At 41.2% G+C, this 17,374-nt stretch overlaps 1 protein-coding gene across 3 annotated transcripts in view; it reads right to left on the bottom strand.

The window, feature by feature from the left end:
- Nucleotides 1-16,682, bottom strand: part of brd7 (bromodomain containing 7) — a 30,701-nt gene extending 14,019 nt beyond the window's left edge. The window contains exons 1-13 of one of the 3 annotated variants that reach the window (XM_084053240.1): nucleotides 16,558-16,682; nucleotides 14,735-14,934; nucleotides 13,933-14,026; nucleotides 13,247-13,304; nucleotides 12,879-13,023; nucleotides 11,942-12,052; nucleotides 10,439-10,638; nucleotides 7,092-7,206; nucleotides 6,609-6,684; nucleotides 6,006-6,113; nucleotides 4,547-4,682; nucleotides 3,159-3,270; nucleotides 628-672 (exon numbers count right to left, since the gene is read on the bottom strand). In XM_084053240.1, coding sequence (XP_083909366.1) covers nucleotides 628-672; nucleotides 3,159-3,270; nucleotides 4,547-4,682; nucleotides 6,006-6,113; nucleotides 6,609-6,684; nucleotides 7,092-7,206; nucleotides 10,439-10,638; nucleotides 11,942-12,052; nucleotides 12,879-13,023; nucleotides 13,247-13,304; nucleotides 13,933-14,026; nucleotides 14,735-14,934; nucleotides 16,558-16,606 — 1,449 coding nt within the window. In that variant the 5' untranslated portion in view covers nucleotides 16,607-16,682. Of the gene's footprint in view, nucleotides 1-627; nucleotides 676-3,158; nucleotides 3,271-4,546; nucleotides 4,683-6,005; nucleotides 6,114-6,608; nucleotides 6,685-7,091; nucleotides 7,207-10,438; nucleotides 10,639-11,941; nucleotides 12,053-12,878; nucleotides 13,024-13,246; nucleotides 13,305-13,932; nucleotides 14,027-14,734; nucleotides 14,935-16,557 lie in introns of all 3 variants that reach the window. The other 2 variants (XM_084053241.1, XM_084053242.1) reach the window with 2 other exon arrangements.
- Nucleotides 16,683-17,374: the final 692 nt, after the last annotated feature.

Below are 17,374 nucleotides of genomic sequence, written 5' to 3'. Positions count from 1 at the left end.
AATGAATGGGAATAAAATGATAAAGTAGGGTAATGCTTCTACGGCTTCTACTGGTTCTACTGAGTGGTTCGCTGCCGTTCCAACCAATAGCATTCGTTTCCAGTTGCTTTTTGGGACTGGAAACTGTAACCAATGGGTGACGTCACTGTTCCCTTTTTTTCTTTACAGTCGATGAGGCGAACGCTTAGGTTCATGTGGTCTAGTAAGGCAGTGATTCTCAACCTTTTTAAGTTCAAGGACCCCCAGTTTGATATCGTCTCTGTCGGGTAGAAACCTCACATGTCCAAAACTGTTCAGGATTCAAATAAAACAATTGCAAATGTAGCTGATCTACAAGCTCAAAAGGTGTTGCTTTGCACCTCATTTCGAGCTTGTGGATCTGCTACTTTTAATGCTTTTGTGTGACGCTGTAGTATGACCAAGTAGGGCGTTAATTTACGAAAAAACACAAAAAGTTAGAATATGGAGATGGGCAGAGACCCGTCGTTGTCGGGCAGAGACCTCCTGACGCGTTGTGAGCGTGTAGATGTTTTGGAAAACACTTTGTTAGTTAAAGTGGTAGGGTTTTATAAACACAAATAAAGTGACAATAATCAAGTGCAATGTAAGACTGAAATGTACCATTACCTCCATGTCATCTCTGCCCTTCTGTGTTTTATTTGGCTCCTCTGCCTGCTGGGTAGTCAGAGAAACAAAATGATTAACAAAAACAAAACGACTGAAAATTATATCCGTTTAACAATCTCATTGGCTTTAATAATAATAATAATAATAATAATAATAATAATAATAATAATAATAATAATAATAATTGTCTTGGCCTGGCACATCCTACTATAATTCTAGTAACCTCTGTAGTGGTGAGTAGGTGCGTAGGTGAGTAGGTGAGTAGGTGAGTACGTGAAGATACCCGGTTCTCCTCACTGGCTGGACCAATTGCTCTGATTTTGCACACAGCCATTCACCAATACCATCTGAACGCAACTGTGAAGCCCGTTTTTCAATTTCATCAAATCTCAGCTTCTTATTAGCGTTTATGTGTCAAACAATGTCGCCATGGTTACGGGCCTGCCCAGCTATGGGACGAACTGCCTCCCGGGTTGCCAGATCATGTGTGCATATCCCCCCATGGATGCGCTGCGCCGACCGGGTATGGTCTAGTGTCTCTTAACACATATACTGCCAATCCCGAGATATCTCGGGACATTAAATCCACCCGTTACCTGCGTATCCCGAGATATCTCGGGATCGTCTTTTTATGTGGTTTAATAACGAAAAAAACATTTTTGGTACCATCCTTGATTTTTTTTTTTCCCCATGACGCTTCCGACCTATCCTATGAGAAAATTTCCGACAACCGTTTCCGGTTCGTTTTTTATCTTGAAAAAACAGTTTTTCCCTGATTTTGGCTAAAGATCATGGTTTTCACACGGTTTAAAAAACGAATGGTAAGCTACGGTTGTATTTTCTTTTCTTTGATGGACGAACGGTTATCCTCTTTGTGTTTAAAAACGATCTGATAGCCGATCGGAGGCTAAGCTAATCTAAGATGGCCGGTGGGGAAACGTCACAGCCACGTCACAGCCAAACGGATATGACGTTTGCAGCCTCTTTCAGCGGCTGATACCACAGAAGAAGAAAAAGGGAAAAAAGTGTAAATATTATGAGGGCTCGTACGTCCGTCGTTGCTGTTTATAAACACCATCCGATCGCGGATTTTAATGGATATAATTTTTTTGTGAACGGTTCAAAAGGCTATAAAACTCAAAAACGCTGGCAGTGGGTGAGTACCTTATGAATAAACTCTGGCAGGGAATGTGTTAAAGGTTCTATAACATTCATTTTCACTTTTTTTATTTTTTTTTAGGGTTTTATGACCTCAATTACACCCAAAACAAATCACACCCAGTGTGAAGTGAGCGGTGTTATTTAGAACAGTGGTCATCACAGTGATGGAAGCTCACTTTAAAAAAAAGTAATTTTTTTGAAGTGCGTGGTACTATTTATAGGTTATGAATTTCATCATGCGTCTCGTTAGCCAATCACAGTACTGAGCAAAGGGTCTGAATACTTATCAGCCAATCACAGTACAGCGAAAGACACATTTTCACGACGGATGGGTCAAGGGTCCCAACCCCACTTATAGGAGCGGCTACACCGCTCAAAAATCTGAACTTTGAACATTCAGTGGATTTTCTGTGGTCTGGGGTTGGATTTTTTTTTGTTAAAACATTTTATAACGTTTGAAGGACCATGACAAAGACTTTTAATGTGTGGTAAAACTGAACGTCATGAAACCTTTAAGGTAGGGTAAGTGATAGTTAAAATAAGTCACTTATTTTATGTACTATGTACTACTAATTGACATTCAGTAACAGGAGTCTCCAGGTCTATCCAGCTCTTTAGTAAACAGAAAATATTTTTGAGCGGTGTAGCCGCTCCTATAAGTGGAGTTGGGACCCATGACCTATCCGTCGTGAAAATTTGTCTTTCGCTGTACTGTGATTGGCTGATAAGTATTCAGAGTTTCAGACCCTTTGCTCAGTATTGTGATTGGCTAGCGAGACGCATGATGAAATTCATAACCTATAAATAGCACCAAGCACTTCAAAAAAATAACTTTTTTTTAAGTGAGCTTCCATCACTGTGATGACCTTAATAACACCACTCACTTCACACTGGGTGTGATTTTTGAGTGGTGCCGAAGGCAACCACTCCTATATACGTGGCTTTGTCTGTGTGTCCGTATGTCTGTATGTATAGTATGTCTGTATGCCGGTGTGTCCACCAAGCTAACATTGGTCAAGCATCACGTGACACGTGACAATATGTTGAAAGGGTGTGCTTTGATTGGCTAGCGAGACGTGTGACGAAATAGAGCCCTATAAATAGGTGTGTCACACCTAGTGACATCAGTGAACATGTTAGCCAAGCTAAGCAAGGCACCACTCACTTCACACAGGGTGTGATTTTTTTAGGTCAGGATACCAATTTCATCCAATGAGGAAGAGAGAACTCATACAGGATACATGATGAATGATGACCCCACGAAATGTGCAGACATAAATTGGAACACTATTAAATTGAGGTTGATAAAAAGCTGGATACTCTCTCCTGATTTGACTACATTTTCGGTTAATTTGCACAGCCCTACATACCGGCTCGGTTACCTTGAGGCTTTTTGAATGTTCTCCATTGGTCATGGCATCCAGGAGGTTGTCTGCCAGCTTGTACGTGTACTCTTCTGATTTGGTCAGGAATTCAGAGATGCTGTACACACACACACACACACACACACACACACACTTATAACCTTTTTCTTCTTCATTGCATTTCTTTCTACGTGCTCAGAGTCTCAAAAGTACGCTGTGGATAAATGTACCTGTCAGCGACATCATTGGCTAGACATCTAGCTAATGGAAACTACAGCCTCTCTCTTCCTGGAATATGGAAGTGTTAAATAGCTCTATATTCTGACATTATTCTGAATATAGAGCTGAATATGCTGTAGTCATTGCTATAAGAGTGTTTGTTCAGTAATACAGGTATTTTAGGTTGGGCTCACAACGCGACGCAACGCATTGTGAGCTTGTAGGTCAGCTATTTTCTATTTTAACAACACAAATCTGGTATGGAGGTCCCTTTATCCATTTTGGCTATTCAAAAATAGCAGATCTACAAGCACAGCACGTCACCGCACTGCGAGCTGCTTGTACTTCTGCTATTTAAACAAATCTTCTCTTCTGTGAGTCCCTGGCACAAAACATTTTCAGATGGGGGGGTCCGCGGCCAAATATACATCTATCAATTTGGGGGTCCTTGGCACAAAAACCAGTGGCTTATAATACGTGGACATGGCAACACCGATCATGGGCCCTTAAGGTTGCCCACCCCTGCTGATTGCTTTCCAGCCTCCAGGCTCCACTCGATCACAACATCACAGTTACAGAGAAATAACCCAGTGTTCCCCTATAGATGTTATTGTCAGGCCATGAACCCTCTTCTGAGGTTCACTTGTGGGCCACAAGTCCACCACCAGACCCAAACAACAGCTGAGACACACTGCAGTGCTTCAGTTGAACCTCAAGGTAATTACACAGAAAGTAAGCAGACTCTATCTTCCCAGAATACTGGGGTCAAACCAGACACAACGTGTGGTTTTTAGGTCGGAGCCAAAGCCCAACAATAATAAACAAACACCTCCTCCTTCTCCTCCTTACACAAAGCCAGGAAGACTAAAGAGTCATCTGAAGGCTAATCATCCAGGAATGCCTCAGGCCAGTGGTTCTCATACACTTTCACAGCAAAGATCCCCAAATTCATAATCATTTGGCTGCAAAGTGCAAACCGCCATTTTAAAAACGAATCAACTTTTAATTGTCTTGGGGTTTTTTCCCCCAAGTTTTATTTGGCTTGTCAAGCTAAATAAAGTGTTCTACTGGGAGCTAAGACAGACACGGTCCTCTGTTCTCCACTTGCATCATCCTCACGGCCCACAGCAGGTTGAGAATCACTGATATAGAGTGTGTTATTAGAGGTGCCATACCTCTCTGAGCCCTGCAGGCTGGACTCCTCTCCATAGGAGGAGTAGACCAGGTCCGACTCCTCCTTGCTGATGTTGGCGAAGCTGGAGTCGTAGGTGGGGGCGTAGGAGGTGTACGGCCCGTAGCTCATGTAGGCCACTGAGGACGTAGGACACAAGGAATGTCATTTGAAAATGTGTTTTTTATTTTTTCATTTCCAGATTGTTTGTATATCAGTGTTTTATAGTCTTGGACCAAGTTCCTCCATAGAATGAATGGTGGCAGAGAAAAGACTTGCATGCTTTCCTCCATAGAATGAAGTGGTGACAAAGAAAAGGGCAGAGAGGAAAACCTCCGGTCTTAACCTTTACAATGTTTACCGATGTTTATTTATTCTTTGTTAAATGTGGTCACGCGAATGAGACCGTACATGTGATTTGGCTATACAAATAAACATGACTTCAGTCTTGTCGTGGGAAAACAAATATCATCTAGTCTGCAAACCCTCCCTAAATTAAGTTAAAACAAAGACGTCTTATGCTTATGTTGTAGTAGACCTCGGATAGTCCCGCTTTTCTTAATTACAAGAGAGCTGGTTCAAGGGTTACAGTGAAAGATTTAATGCAGATGTGTGTGTGTCCATACACAGAACAATTCCTTTGTAACACTGAGAATTGTAACCGAGAATGTACAAATGGTCCATATGGTATCTTACTTAGATAGTAACAGCAATGGTTATAGAACAGAAAAAGGTTTTAGTTTCTTGGGGTGGAGTTACAGTATGGCAAGTTGCCCTGACCAATATGGTTGTGACAGACGATTCAGTGGGCATTCTGGGCAATGTGGCGTCTACATATATTATGCCCATCTATGGGTTTGCCCCCTGGCCCACCATTATGTGTCCCTGAGCAAGACGCTTGGCCCCTTATAGATCCCCCCAAGCGTGACCATCTGACCATGACCATCTGAGCAACCGCCAGCCGGGTGAAGCTGAAAGCGGGAGATGAATAAAGGTGTGTACCTACGTATGTTCCCATGGGGGACCATTACAAATGGTCTCTGTCAAGTGGAAACCGCATTATGTCCAAAACGGTTACTTATCAGGATTCTAATTTAAAAAATAGCAAAATTTGCAGATCGCTCAAAACGCATCGCTTTGCGCTGCGTTTCAAGCTTGTGGGTCTGCTACTTTTGATGCTTTTGCGTGACGCGGTAGCATGATCAAGTAGACAGTACAATTTAGGCATTTAGCAGACACTCTTAATTCACAGCAGCTGGATTAAAGTCGCCCGAAAACAACTAAATGCATTAGTCCACAGAACCCATTTGATAAAAAATATATATTGTCACTGTCGGGCAGAAACTCTTGTTTTTTCCCCCCGTAAATTAATGCCCTACTTTGTCACACTATAATGAAAAAAAAAAAAACACAAAAAGTTAGCATATGGAGCCAAGAGGTTTCTGTATGGTCCATGTATTTACCTGGGGTGGTTCTGTTCCTCTTGTCCTCCCTGAAGCCCTGCAGGCTGTTCACTCCACTCTGCAGCCTGTTGGACATCATGCCTAGCCTCACCGGACAGTAGCCCACATCTGTACAACACACATACAGCACCTTAGTCTCTCTCACAAATTTACACACAATTACTAACTACACGTCAGGATCAGAATTTTATTGCTTTACAGCTTTATTGTCACATCACAGGTTTACAGAAGTAAAAAAGTGGGTACAATTTGCAAGTGGATGGAAGGGGGGTATCCGGTGCCCTCTCTATTATTTTTAACTCTAGTTGGGAGTTTACACAAGGTTCCCACATATTTTTACCAATGAATTTTCTAAACCTTTCCAAAGTATTCCCCCATTTCAAGGCCTATAGCACTCATATGGTGCAATAATGAGGCTCTTACTCCAGTGTGCTATGCCCCAAGACAGTCTCGAGCGAAGGCGACACGTGAAAAAACAGAACGGTAACAGATCTACAAGCTCACAACGTACACCAGTGCAAAGTGTAGTTAGCTTGTTGATCTATCATTTCACGTGACGTCCTGTATACATTAGGCCGCTCTCACGCAGCTCGTGTCACCTACCTCCAACTGATAGGTCCACCGGGTTGAGGATGCCCAGGGTGGTTGAACCGTCGTTCTTCCTTCTGACAAACTCCAACTGCGCAAAAACATTGATGACATGGGTCGACTCTCAGTGGGGACAATATCCAAATAACATTTTCACTCTTCTGCAATTCAGAAAAACCAATACCAGAGTACTAAGAGAATAATTTAAGGTATATTTCCCACATTAAAGGTATACTAGGTAAGATCGTCAGAAACTGGGTTCTCATTCACTCTCCCTTTGAAATGAATAGACTCCAACCTGCTTTTGGTCTCCTAAAGAGGCAGCCACCTACTGTACGTCACACAGAAACGGGAAGTCAAAGCCAGTTGGGCAGTCTTTTTTTTTGGTCTTGGGTTAAACAAAACCCATGTATCTACTCTGGTGACAACAGCTCTCACCTCACACTGGAGTACCCCTATTAGACAGCTAGTTATGGTGTGTTGTGTAACAGCTCTCACCTCACACTGGAACACCCTGTTAGACAGCTTGCCTCCAGACTCTCCAATGAGTTTGCGGATCTCCAGCAGCTCTTTCTCTGCCTTCAGGGCCTCCTCTTTGGAGTCCTTGTCCTGTCTGGAGATGAACACACAAAGTGGAAGCTCACACATGACGGCCTCCGATGAAAAGGATTGCCATTTTATTTTGAGAACGAAAATGGGGCTGAAACTATAACTTAGTGTTAGTGGGTTAGTTTACAAAATGTGCCCAGAAAATCATGAACGAAATATGGGGTCTAATCAACCCCAAATTTGAATCACATGTTGAGGGTTGTGTACTCAATGCAGCACCAAAAGCATTTCCACTTTGACCCATAGGGGCACCACAAATGCGCAAAATGTCAACGTTTGTGGGAGGATCAATCTCTTCAAAATGAAATACACATGATCTCAAGCGTGATGTGACAATGTAATTGCAAAATGAGTGGGAGGGGCCTCTGTCTTAATAACTAAACGCCATATATATCACAAATGCAGGATTCGATTAGCACCAAATTTGAAACGCATGTTGCATGGCCTCGCATCAGGGCAACCACACTTGCAATTTCCCAAAATTGCAGCTTTTATTTTTGCAGCTACTTTTTCCCTCTCTGCTGAAAAGTATAAAATATGTGGTTAAAGCTGTGTGAATGCGAAAGAGTAGATGTGAGTAGACCTTCCACTTCTATCCTCTGACATCAGTCAGTTGGCATACAATTTCACAAACACAGCAAGTCTCTGAATTCATGTTTCATGGTCATTTGCGTTTGGTTCTGTATACAGTATACGCATATATCCCAATTTTAATGAGTTTCATAAGCTGCCCTCTGGGCGAGGCAACAGAATGCCCAGAACCACAAAGAATTTGCCCATGAGGCCTTTTATCCCATCTGCCCTTCATTACTTTAATGTGAATTCCTACCACTTATTCATCAGGTACAGCACTGCACGGCATGTTCTATTGAACATATTAACTGGGAATGAGCGTGAAAGGAAATTCCACCAGACTTTTTTGTGTTATCCTTTTAGCCTAAGGGCCGTATTTTCACCGTTGCCTTACCCATTATCCCTAAACTTCTTTGAAAATGTTAATGTAAAAAATGGCAAATAGTTCAACTAGCCGATCTACATCGACAAGTAGTGAGCTTGTAGATTGGCTATTTGAACTATTTGAAAATGTTTTTAAAAATAGTAAAACATGGCAAAGAAGATTAGGGATAATGGGTAAGGCACCAGCGAAAATAGGGCCCTAAATGTTTTACTGTACCTCCATGCTGTTTACATTTTTTACTAGGTATTCAACCAATCAATCAATTTAAAAAAAAAGCAAATTTATCTTGTCCTTGTTTGTGCCATTTGCTTGTGGACTCATAATTTCTGCTTACTTAGGGTGGGACAGTTTCTGGGTCTCTGCTTTATGTAAAGTGTTTTGAGACAACTTGTGATTTGGCATTAGAATAAAACTGAATTGAAAATTGACAGTTTGTAGTAGACGCCAACGGATACGTCAGTTATTATTTCATATGATGTTTTGACAGTATCTGCATTCGGCAATTATGCAGCCAATGTGTGCCTATTTCTAACCCCTTTCAACTTGGTGTCCCCATTTTGAGACTGGGAAAGCTTATACATTGTTATAACTTTAAAACCGGGACAGCACCTGTGTCATTTTAGATGCTGCTATGTATATAGCAGCAGGAATTTTCAAAAAATGTTTGAATAAAAGATATAAGATTTTCTGAAAATGTATTTCATTTAGAAAGCATTTTTAAAATCGGCCTCAGGTCTAAATGGGAAGAGAAAAAAAGATCTATAAGCTCACAATGTGTCGTAGTGGTTAAAGCAAAATGAACTTCTTCATCGGTTTATTATTATGTATCACAAAGTTATACAATCTTGTAATTTTTGGAAAAAGAATATCAGTCAAAACATTATTTATTTTTATATTACATATTATACATTATATTTTTGATTATATATATTTTTAAGTGAAATATTTGTACTCAAATCCTTGCTTCTGGGGGTCCCTGGTACAAAATATTTTTGAGATGAGGGTCTGCAGCCAAATACATATCATTTTGGGGGTCCTTGATATGAAAAGGTTTGAGAACAACTGGTAATAAGTTCCCAGTCCATTCCCAGTGTAGTGAGGATGTTATGAGTCAGTGTAGTACCTTTGGGGACAACGCCCAGGTTTAGAAGAGTGAGAGCATTGAACGTCTAGCATGAAAACATGGGAGACATGCTGACTGACTGACTGACTGCAAGACGGAGCATGCACAGCTCACACGAGGCATTCCGTACATATCTGCCTCCAGCTCCTTGGCTCAATTTAAAGGACTGATTCACTAGAGCAGTGGTTTTCAACCGTTTTCATGCCAAGGACCCCTACATTGATATACATTTGGCTACGGACCCCCATCTGAAAGTGTTTTGTGCCAGGGACCCTGGCACAAAACACTGGAAAAAACACCTGGGGAAAAAAAGTGTTTTTCTTCAGGTTGTGGTACCGTCTCTTAACCCTGTTTTGGAGATTGTTGTTTGACTCTGCTCTAGTCATGTAAAATTCAGTTGTTCTGCTCAGTTCTATGTAACGTAGTCTCTGCCATGACAGACAAATATATCCCTTTCAAGGGTCAAATTGTATACATCATCTATTTTATTTCATTACCAGGTTCTTTGCAGTGTGGTGTAATATTTTATTACGATGGTTCAATCCACCGATTCATCATGATTTAATTGGGGAGGCAGCCAGTGCGTGGCTTGCGTGCGTTCTCTGCAAACTTTTGGCACGCGTGTGCATTTGTGGACACGCATTCCATGCATGCTCTGGATGGCCTTGGATTCAATCCTAAGGTCAGCCTCCAAGGCCATCATTAATGGTGAAGAAGACCCCGCCCATCCCGGCACCCTATGTGTGTGCACTACTGTATGTCCATTTGTGGACATGCTTTTTTCCCAGCCCTGTGGTCTTGTGGTTAGAGTGACTGCCCTGAGATATGGAGGTACGGGTTCAATCCCCCGGCAGGGTCATACCAAAGACTATAAAAATGTGACCCAATGCCTCCCTGCTTGGCACTCGGCATACTAGCATGTCTAGGGGGTCTTGTACATCAAGCCGCCTCACACTACAGAAACAGGAGATAGGCTCCTGCCCTCTCGGTCCCATATGTTCCGAAGGCTACTTTCCCAAAGCATCGGTGTCATTTAATGTTTCTTTGCATTGGCTATTGAAAAATAGCAGATGTACAAACTTGTACATCTGCTATTTTTGAACATTTTCGAAACATCTTGAAAGGGTTAAAAGAGAGACAAATAGATAAAGAAACCTTGGTGTGCCAATGATAGGGAACCTTGGTCTGCCAACGGTGGGGGACTGGGAGCTCTCACTGGCATCCGTGACGGCGTGCCCGTCTCTGGAGTGGTCCCGACTGCAGGCCGCCCCCTCCTCCTCCACCTTGCCTGGCTTGCCAGAGGGGTCCAGACCTGACATGAAGTCTATGCTCTGCCTCAGGCTGTCCAGCCTCTCCTTTGACACAGGGAAAAGGGGACAAAAGGGGAACCATTTGAGAGACGAGATTACAGTGCTGCATGGCACCATAATCGTTATCGTTTATCGTGATAAAAACTCAGGTCATACACTAGACCTGAGTTGGCTCTGTACTTGGACCGCTTTTACTCAGATCTGCTTTTACTACAGATCTGCTATTTTCAGCAAATATTCCCACAGAATAGGGGTCTATGGTTCAAGTGGTTAAGTGCAATTTGAAGATGTGAAGGATTTGTTTATATTTACTGTACATTACAATTTTATAAATGTTTTCTTATAATATAAGATTATTACAATATGACATGTGACAGTGTAATTACTTGTCAATGAAAACACATAACAATGACTGAAAGCTTTTGGGAGGGGTATTATTTAGCACCATCTACCACCCCCTGCTGTAGAACTGTGGCAACCGCAAGCAACATCTTCCTTAACAACTTAAGCCCTATTAAAAAATAGCTGATCTACAAGCTCATATGCGACCCATTGTGGGTATTGTCTACATTACAACCTCACGATCCGAATCACAATACACGTTCATTTTGAATAATGACCTTGTCCTACTGAATTCACAACAAAGTGTAACAGCAAAGTCAAAGCTGTGCTTATTGCACAAATTAAAACACTTAACTCATTCAATGCCATACTCATTTTTGGAATTTTGGCTCTGAGTGCCACAATTCAAAATTCATTGTAAAAAAAAAAGTGCTTAGTTAGCGAGATACAGCCTTTTTAAGTTATAGGTTAAACAAGGAGTGGATGGAGCAGCAAATCTTCAAATCATCATATCTTGGGTTCTGAACATGTTTTTCTGATTTTTTTTTTATGACGGATTTGACGGATTGTGGCGCTCTGGGCGTCAGGCCACGTGACGGATTTGACGGATTGTGGCACTCAATGAGTTAAGGGCCACAGAGATCTTAGAATTAAAAATAAAAGATTATGTTTGTACTCCCTACAACACTGATGATACGTCCCAGGTGCATCCACGTGATGTTTTTAGTTACGTATGTAAATAAATTCATTTCTTTTTTACTTAACCCATTGATACCTGGAACGCATCTGTGTCACTTTAGATGTCTTTGGCTATTCAAAAATAGCAGATATACAAGCTCATAGCGCGGCACCGAGTGCCGCGCTACGAGCTTGTAGATCTGCTATTTTTTTTAAATCGTGAAAATTATTTTTTTATATTTTTTTCCGATTTTTTTTTTAGGATTTTGATTTTTTTTAGACGCTGCCTCAGGTCTTAAAGGGTTCAAATGGCCTTTTCTGTTCCTACCGGGCTCAGGATCTTCATTCCAGAGTGGAGCAGCTTGCGTGCAGCTTTATGGTAGATGGTCTCGGCTTTGTTGTACCTCATGGCGTTCTCACACATGACTCTGAAATCATCCTGCAGCAGCAGCGATAAAAAGCCATGTTAGATATTTATACTGGTCAATCATGGAACAAAGAATGCACACAGATCACATACACATTATCTTTGTCATTGTAAAGTTGTAAATAAGTTTCATCCATGTTCGACATGGTGAGTTCCATACGTAGCGAGGTCACATACGGTCAGTGGTGGAAAAAGTAAGTAAAAGTACCAATACTGCAATATAGAAATACTCTGTTACAAGTAAAAGTACAGAATTCAGAATTTATTTGAGTAAAAGTACAAAAGTATAGGCATCAAAATGTACTTAAGGTACCAAAAGTTAAAGTACTAAGATATTTGAAAATAGCATATCTACAAGTTCACAACGTGTCACGATGCGACGCGTTGTGAGCTTGTAGATCGGCTATTTTCAAATAGCCTATGTATAAAATAGGGCTAAAGTGGTTAATGTATGTTTCATAATATCATACTTTTATATCTAAAAAGTAACTAGTAACTAAAGTTTTCAAATAATTGTAGTGGAGTAAAAGTACAATATTTTCCTCCGAGATGTAGTGGAGTAGAAGTAAAAGTATTGGAAATTGGAAATACTCAAGTAAAGTACAAAGAGCTTAAAGTACTTAAGTAAATGTACTTAGTTACTTCCCACCACTGCATACGGTGCTGGTTCAGTGTGAGGTGGAAGTTTAGCTGCGTTCATTTTTTTGGGTCAGCTGCCATATAACCCCATAGGAAGATACCGTAATTGACCAATCAGTGTGAGCTTAGTGTCATTCACAATTCTTTAAGCCCTTTCCTCAACCCTGTACGTGTGTGCGATAAGGGGGTGATGAGAGACCTTGAGTTCATCCAGAGACTGGTAGCAGTCCTTCCTGACTTTGTCCCTCATAGTACTGAAGTCCATGGGCCGCTTGATGACAGAAGTGTAGCCGGGTGCAATGAGGTCAGTCACTGGGAAGTAGAAGAACGCACTGGGGTCTTTCCTACGTCACACACACACACACACACACACACACACACACACACAGAATAAGAGTGTCGTCTATCACTACTGGGACAATACATACATTTCTCCAATATGACTGTGCACGGGCAGTGTGTACAATAAATATGGCGCTTATCGGCCTATTAGTGTGTGAGATTAGATTAGATCGGTTGACATATATGGATTATTTGGACCCATCCCTACCAATTAACAATACTCACCTCTGTAGCTGCCTGATGAGCTGGTTCAAAGCTTCCTGGAGAGGGCTCTGATCTTTTTCTGGGAAGAGAAATAAAATTATAATAAACCATATCAAAACCAAAGGAAATGGTTGAAGGTTAAAACATAAGGCTTTAGAATGTAGATGAATGGCCAAGATAGAAATTCTTGAATATATATGTTTTTTAAGAATTAAAAAAGTTGAGTTACATTTGTAACTCAAATCTTTGCTTCTAGGGGTCCCTGGAACATAATATTTTGAGATGGCGGTCCGCGACCAAATACATTTTTTGGGGGTCCTTGACAAGAATAAGTTTGAGAACCGTGAACTTTTTTGTGCAAAGATACTTTTTTTTAAATGGGAGATGAACACTCTGTAGACTGATGCTTGTCATGTGCTTATCTTTTCACCCCATTCTGTTGTTTGTTTGGCTGTTAACAAAATAACTTGAGAACTGGTGTAGCCTTGCAACTATCAATTATTTTCTCAGCGATTATTTGATCGATTACTTTTTTCCATTAATCGAGAGGCGGTTCACAATTGCATAGTACTGGTGGATGTGTGCACTCTACTGATGACTGTCTTTATAGTTATTCTAATTACTATAGTTTGTAGCATTATGCCAGTTCTGTCATTCCTTGAACAACTGCAAAGGTTTTTTTTCCCAGTTCAACAGTGTGGTGTTACCTTCTAGTTTGTCCATTTCTGAGCGGATGGGAGTCCTGTTCTGTTGTTCCCGCTCCTCCCAATCTCCATCCTGTCCTTTCTTCTTCTTTCCCACCTAAAAAAAAATCACAGAAAATGACAATTGATAAGGGCAAAATTTAGATGTATAAAGGATAAGTTTGCAGCTTTTTTTTTTTTACGTAAACCCTAGCGCTGCGAGACATGTGAAAATCTGACCTAAGACTTGCCAACGCATTCTACGTATCGACAGCTGGCTGTATAAAGCACTGCAGTTTACGTAGGCTGGCAGAGACACTCCAGCACGGAGAGACAACGACACACGCAATGGGTCACACGTAATGCACGTCATGCACACAATTAATTAACGCTTGATGCATTTAATTCATCATGAACTTCATCATTGACTCATCTTTCATTCCTGGTCCTTACCATCAACTTAACCAAGTGTAATATATCATTAGTTTAGGACTTTGCTCCATAGTTCCACTTCTATGCCCAGGATGAGTGCTCATAGGCGGGTGGGAGTCACTTCCCCCACTTTGTGCCACGTCGTGAGCTTGTACATCTCTTTTTGAGATGTTTTTGAAAAATATACATTTTTGGAATAATTTTGAACATATATCTTCTCTTCTGGGGGTCCCTGGCACATAACCTTTTTCAGATGGGGGGGGGGGGTACACGGCCAAATATATGTACGGTATATCAATTTGGGTGACGTTGACATGAAAAAGTTTGAGAACCACTGCATTATAGACCCGACCTTTAAGTAAAATGTTACCGAAGATTTTCTCACTGGTTTTACCTTCTTCTTCCCTTTGTCGTCGGGAGGCGATCCAAAGGTCCTCTCCTTGTCCTTCTTTTTCTTCTTCTTCTTCTCCTTGGGCTTGTCGTAGTCCGCCACCGCCGGCTTCTCCTCGTAGAAGTTGTCACGGCTGGAGCTCCCGGTTGTCACTTCATTTCCAGCCACTTTTAAAACCAGCTTCAGTGGCCTTTCTCCATACTCTGCACACACAACAGGAAAACAAACAACTTTTAGCAACAGCTTTAGTGGCCTTTCTCTAGCCGCAAGCAACATAGATGCTATAATGCTATCTGGCATCTAAGTTGCAATACAACCCCTTCACAGTTCAATGAGCCCATATCTGATGTATAAATCGACGTTAAACTCACCAAGATTGCAGCTGTACAGAAAGCTTAGGTTATCCTCTTTGTATCTGTCAAGTCTTTGTTTCATACAAATCCACCGCAGACATGTTACCGTAGACACCGTAGACATGTTTCTGTCAATACATTCTGTGCAGGTGATTATTGTTGTGTTCGAGTGTGGAAGCACTAGTTGTTGTTCATCACTCAACGGTCCTTCGTACCACCTGACTGTTTCTAAACTGCACATACTGCAGGAGGCAGCAGGACGTGCGTTATTGAAAACGAGTGCTTCCAAACTCCAAGACTTAGAAAAAATAATCACCTGCACGGAAGTTATTGACAGAAGGTAGCTCATAACATGTCTACGGTGAATGTTTATGAAACAAAATCTTGACAGATGCCAAGAAGATAATCCAAGCTTTCCGTAAAGCTGCAATCTTGGTGAGTTTAACGTCGTTTCAATGAATGGGCTGTCGAAGGGTTGGCATTCTTTGCAACTTAGATGCCAGATAGCATTATAGCATCTAAGTTACTTGCGGCTAGCCTTTCTCCATACTCTACAGCAGGGGTCTTCAACAGGGGGCCCGGGACCCCTAGGGGGTCCTCAGAGCTACTATAGGGGGTCCGCCAAATCTTTGTGTGATGGGATTTAGTTTTTTTGGCATTAACCACTTGAACCCTAAAATTCCTTTTTTGAGGGGAACATTAGCCAAAAATAGCAGATCTACAAGCTCTCAACGCCTCGCGCTGCGAGGCGTTGAGAGCTTGTAGATCTGCTATATTTGGCAAAGAGCCTATAGGTGTAGAGGGAAAAAAGAGCAGACTTAAGTAAAACAAACTTTAATCTGAATCCCTGCTTCATCTCTCTCTCAGCTAGGGGGTCCTTGGCCTGAAAAGGTTGAAGACCCCTGCTCTACACACAACAGGAAAACAATCAACTTTTTGATTAACCCTAACCCTAAACAGCTTCAGTGCATGCATTTTATATTTGACCTTATAAGTCATTACAAAAAGTGTGATTATTGTTGTAAATAATTATGAGTACTTATAGTTATGAGTGCTCATAAACTATAATTAATTATACATTATACAGTGTTATAAGCAGATTGCATCATTCGTATCTCTCTCTCACTCTCTCTCAAAAGGATAACACAAATTAAAGCCCTAAGAGCTTCCATTGTGGTCCTGAATATTCAATCTATCATTCAAGGACCAAAAGCAATCAGTTTCTATTCACCCAAACTAAATAAACACCACTTCAGTTGGGTGCTGACATGGTTTAAATGCATTTAGATGAGGTATGCACGTCATATGAGCAGAAAACACTTGAGTTCATTAAACCTTTAGAAAAGGACCAAGTAGCTTAACAGGGGTTAGCTTAGCATGTTAACAAGCGCTTATCCTGCGCGCGCACACACACACACCAATAGAACACATGAATGAAGACAGCCATAATACGAGTGTTAAATAGTGTTTTACCTTCGTATCCATGTTTCTCTGACTTGTGTTTCTTGTGTTTCTTGCCCATTGTTTTGTTTTGATGATATAACAACAACAACAACAGCACTGTCTACCGGCTGCTGGTTCTTTGTGTGTGATCTCTGTAACCCGGAAGAAGAAACACAGCCGCAGTGAGTGTTGCCAGATTTTGCGAGAGAAACAAGGAGACAGGTCCATGAAAACAAGCCCAAAAGAAGCCACAGACAGCCTGGAGGGCCACATAAACACTTTCAAACTACTGCTATATCTGGGTACACCCATCGGCTATTTTAAAATAGCACAGGCCCCCAGAAAATAAAATAAAAGTGGAACTTTTTGATGAGATATACATATTAATTTCGGTGTCCTTGACATGAAAAAAAAAACACTGCATAAACAACACTAGGAATGAAGCCCAAATAAGCAACTACACTTTAGAAATAGGCCTAGCCCTGAAACATGACTGAACCATGGCTAGAAATAGGCCCAAAAAAACGCAACCACCAGTATTTTCAAGCAACTTTACAGGGAAAATAAGCCCAAAGTTGCTTATAATAAGCAGACACGGCAACCCAGCAAGAGGGCCTACAGTGGTGTTACACCTACATTGGTGACCTATCGTATGCCGTGACCCCAGAGTTTATTCGACGCAAAAAGTCAGTGGTGGAAGAAGAAGTACTCAGATATTTTACCTTTATAAGTATCAATACCACAATGTAGAAAGAAAAAGGCCTGTGTTCAAAATTTGCTTGAGTAAAAGTACAAGAATATTAGCATCGAAATATACTTAAAGTACAAATGTATAAAATGTATTAAA

The sequence above is a fragment of the Gymnoscopelus microlampas genome (genome assembly GCF_963454915.1).
Source record: "Gymnoscopelus microlampas genome assembly, chromosome: 1".
Lineage (NCBI taxonomy): Eukaryota > Metazoa > Chordata > Actinopteri > Myctophiformes > Myctophidae > Gymnoscopelus > Gymnoscopelus microlampas.
This window is presented reverse-complemented; position numbering and strand designations above follow the sequence as displayed.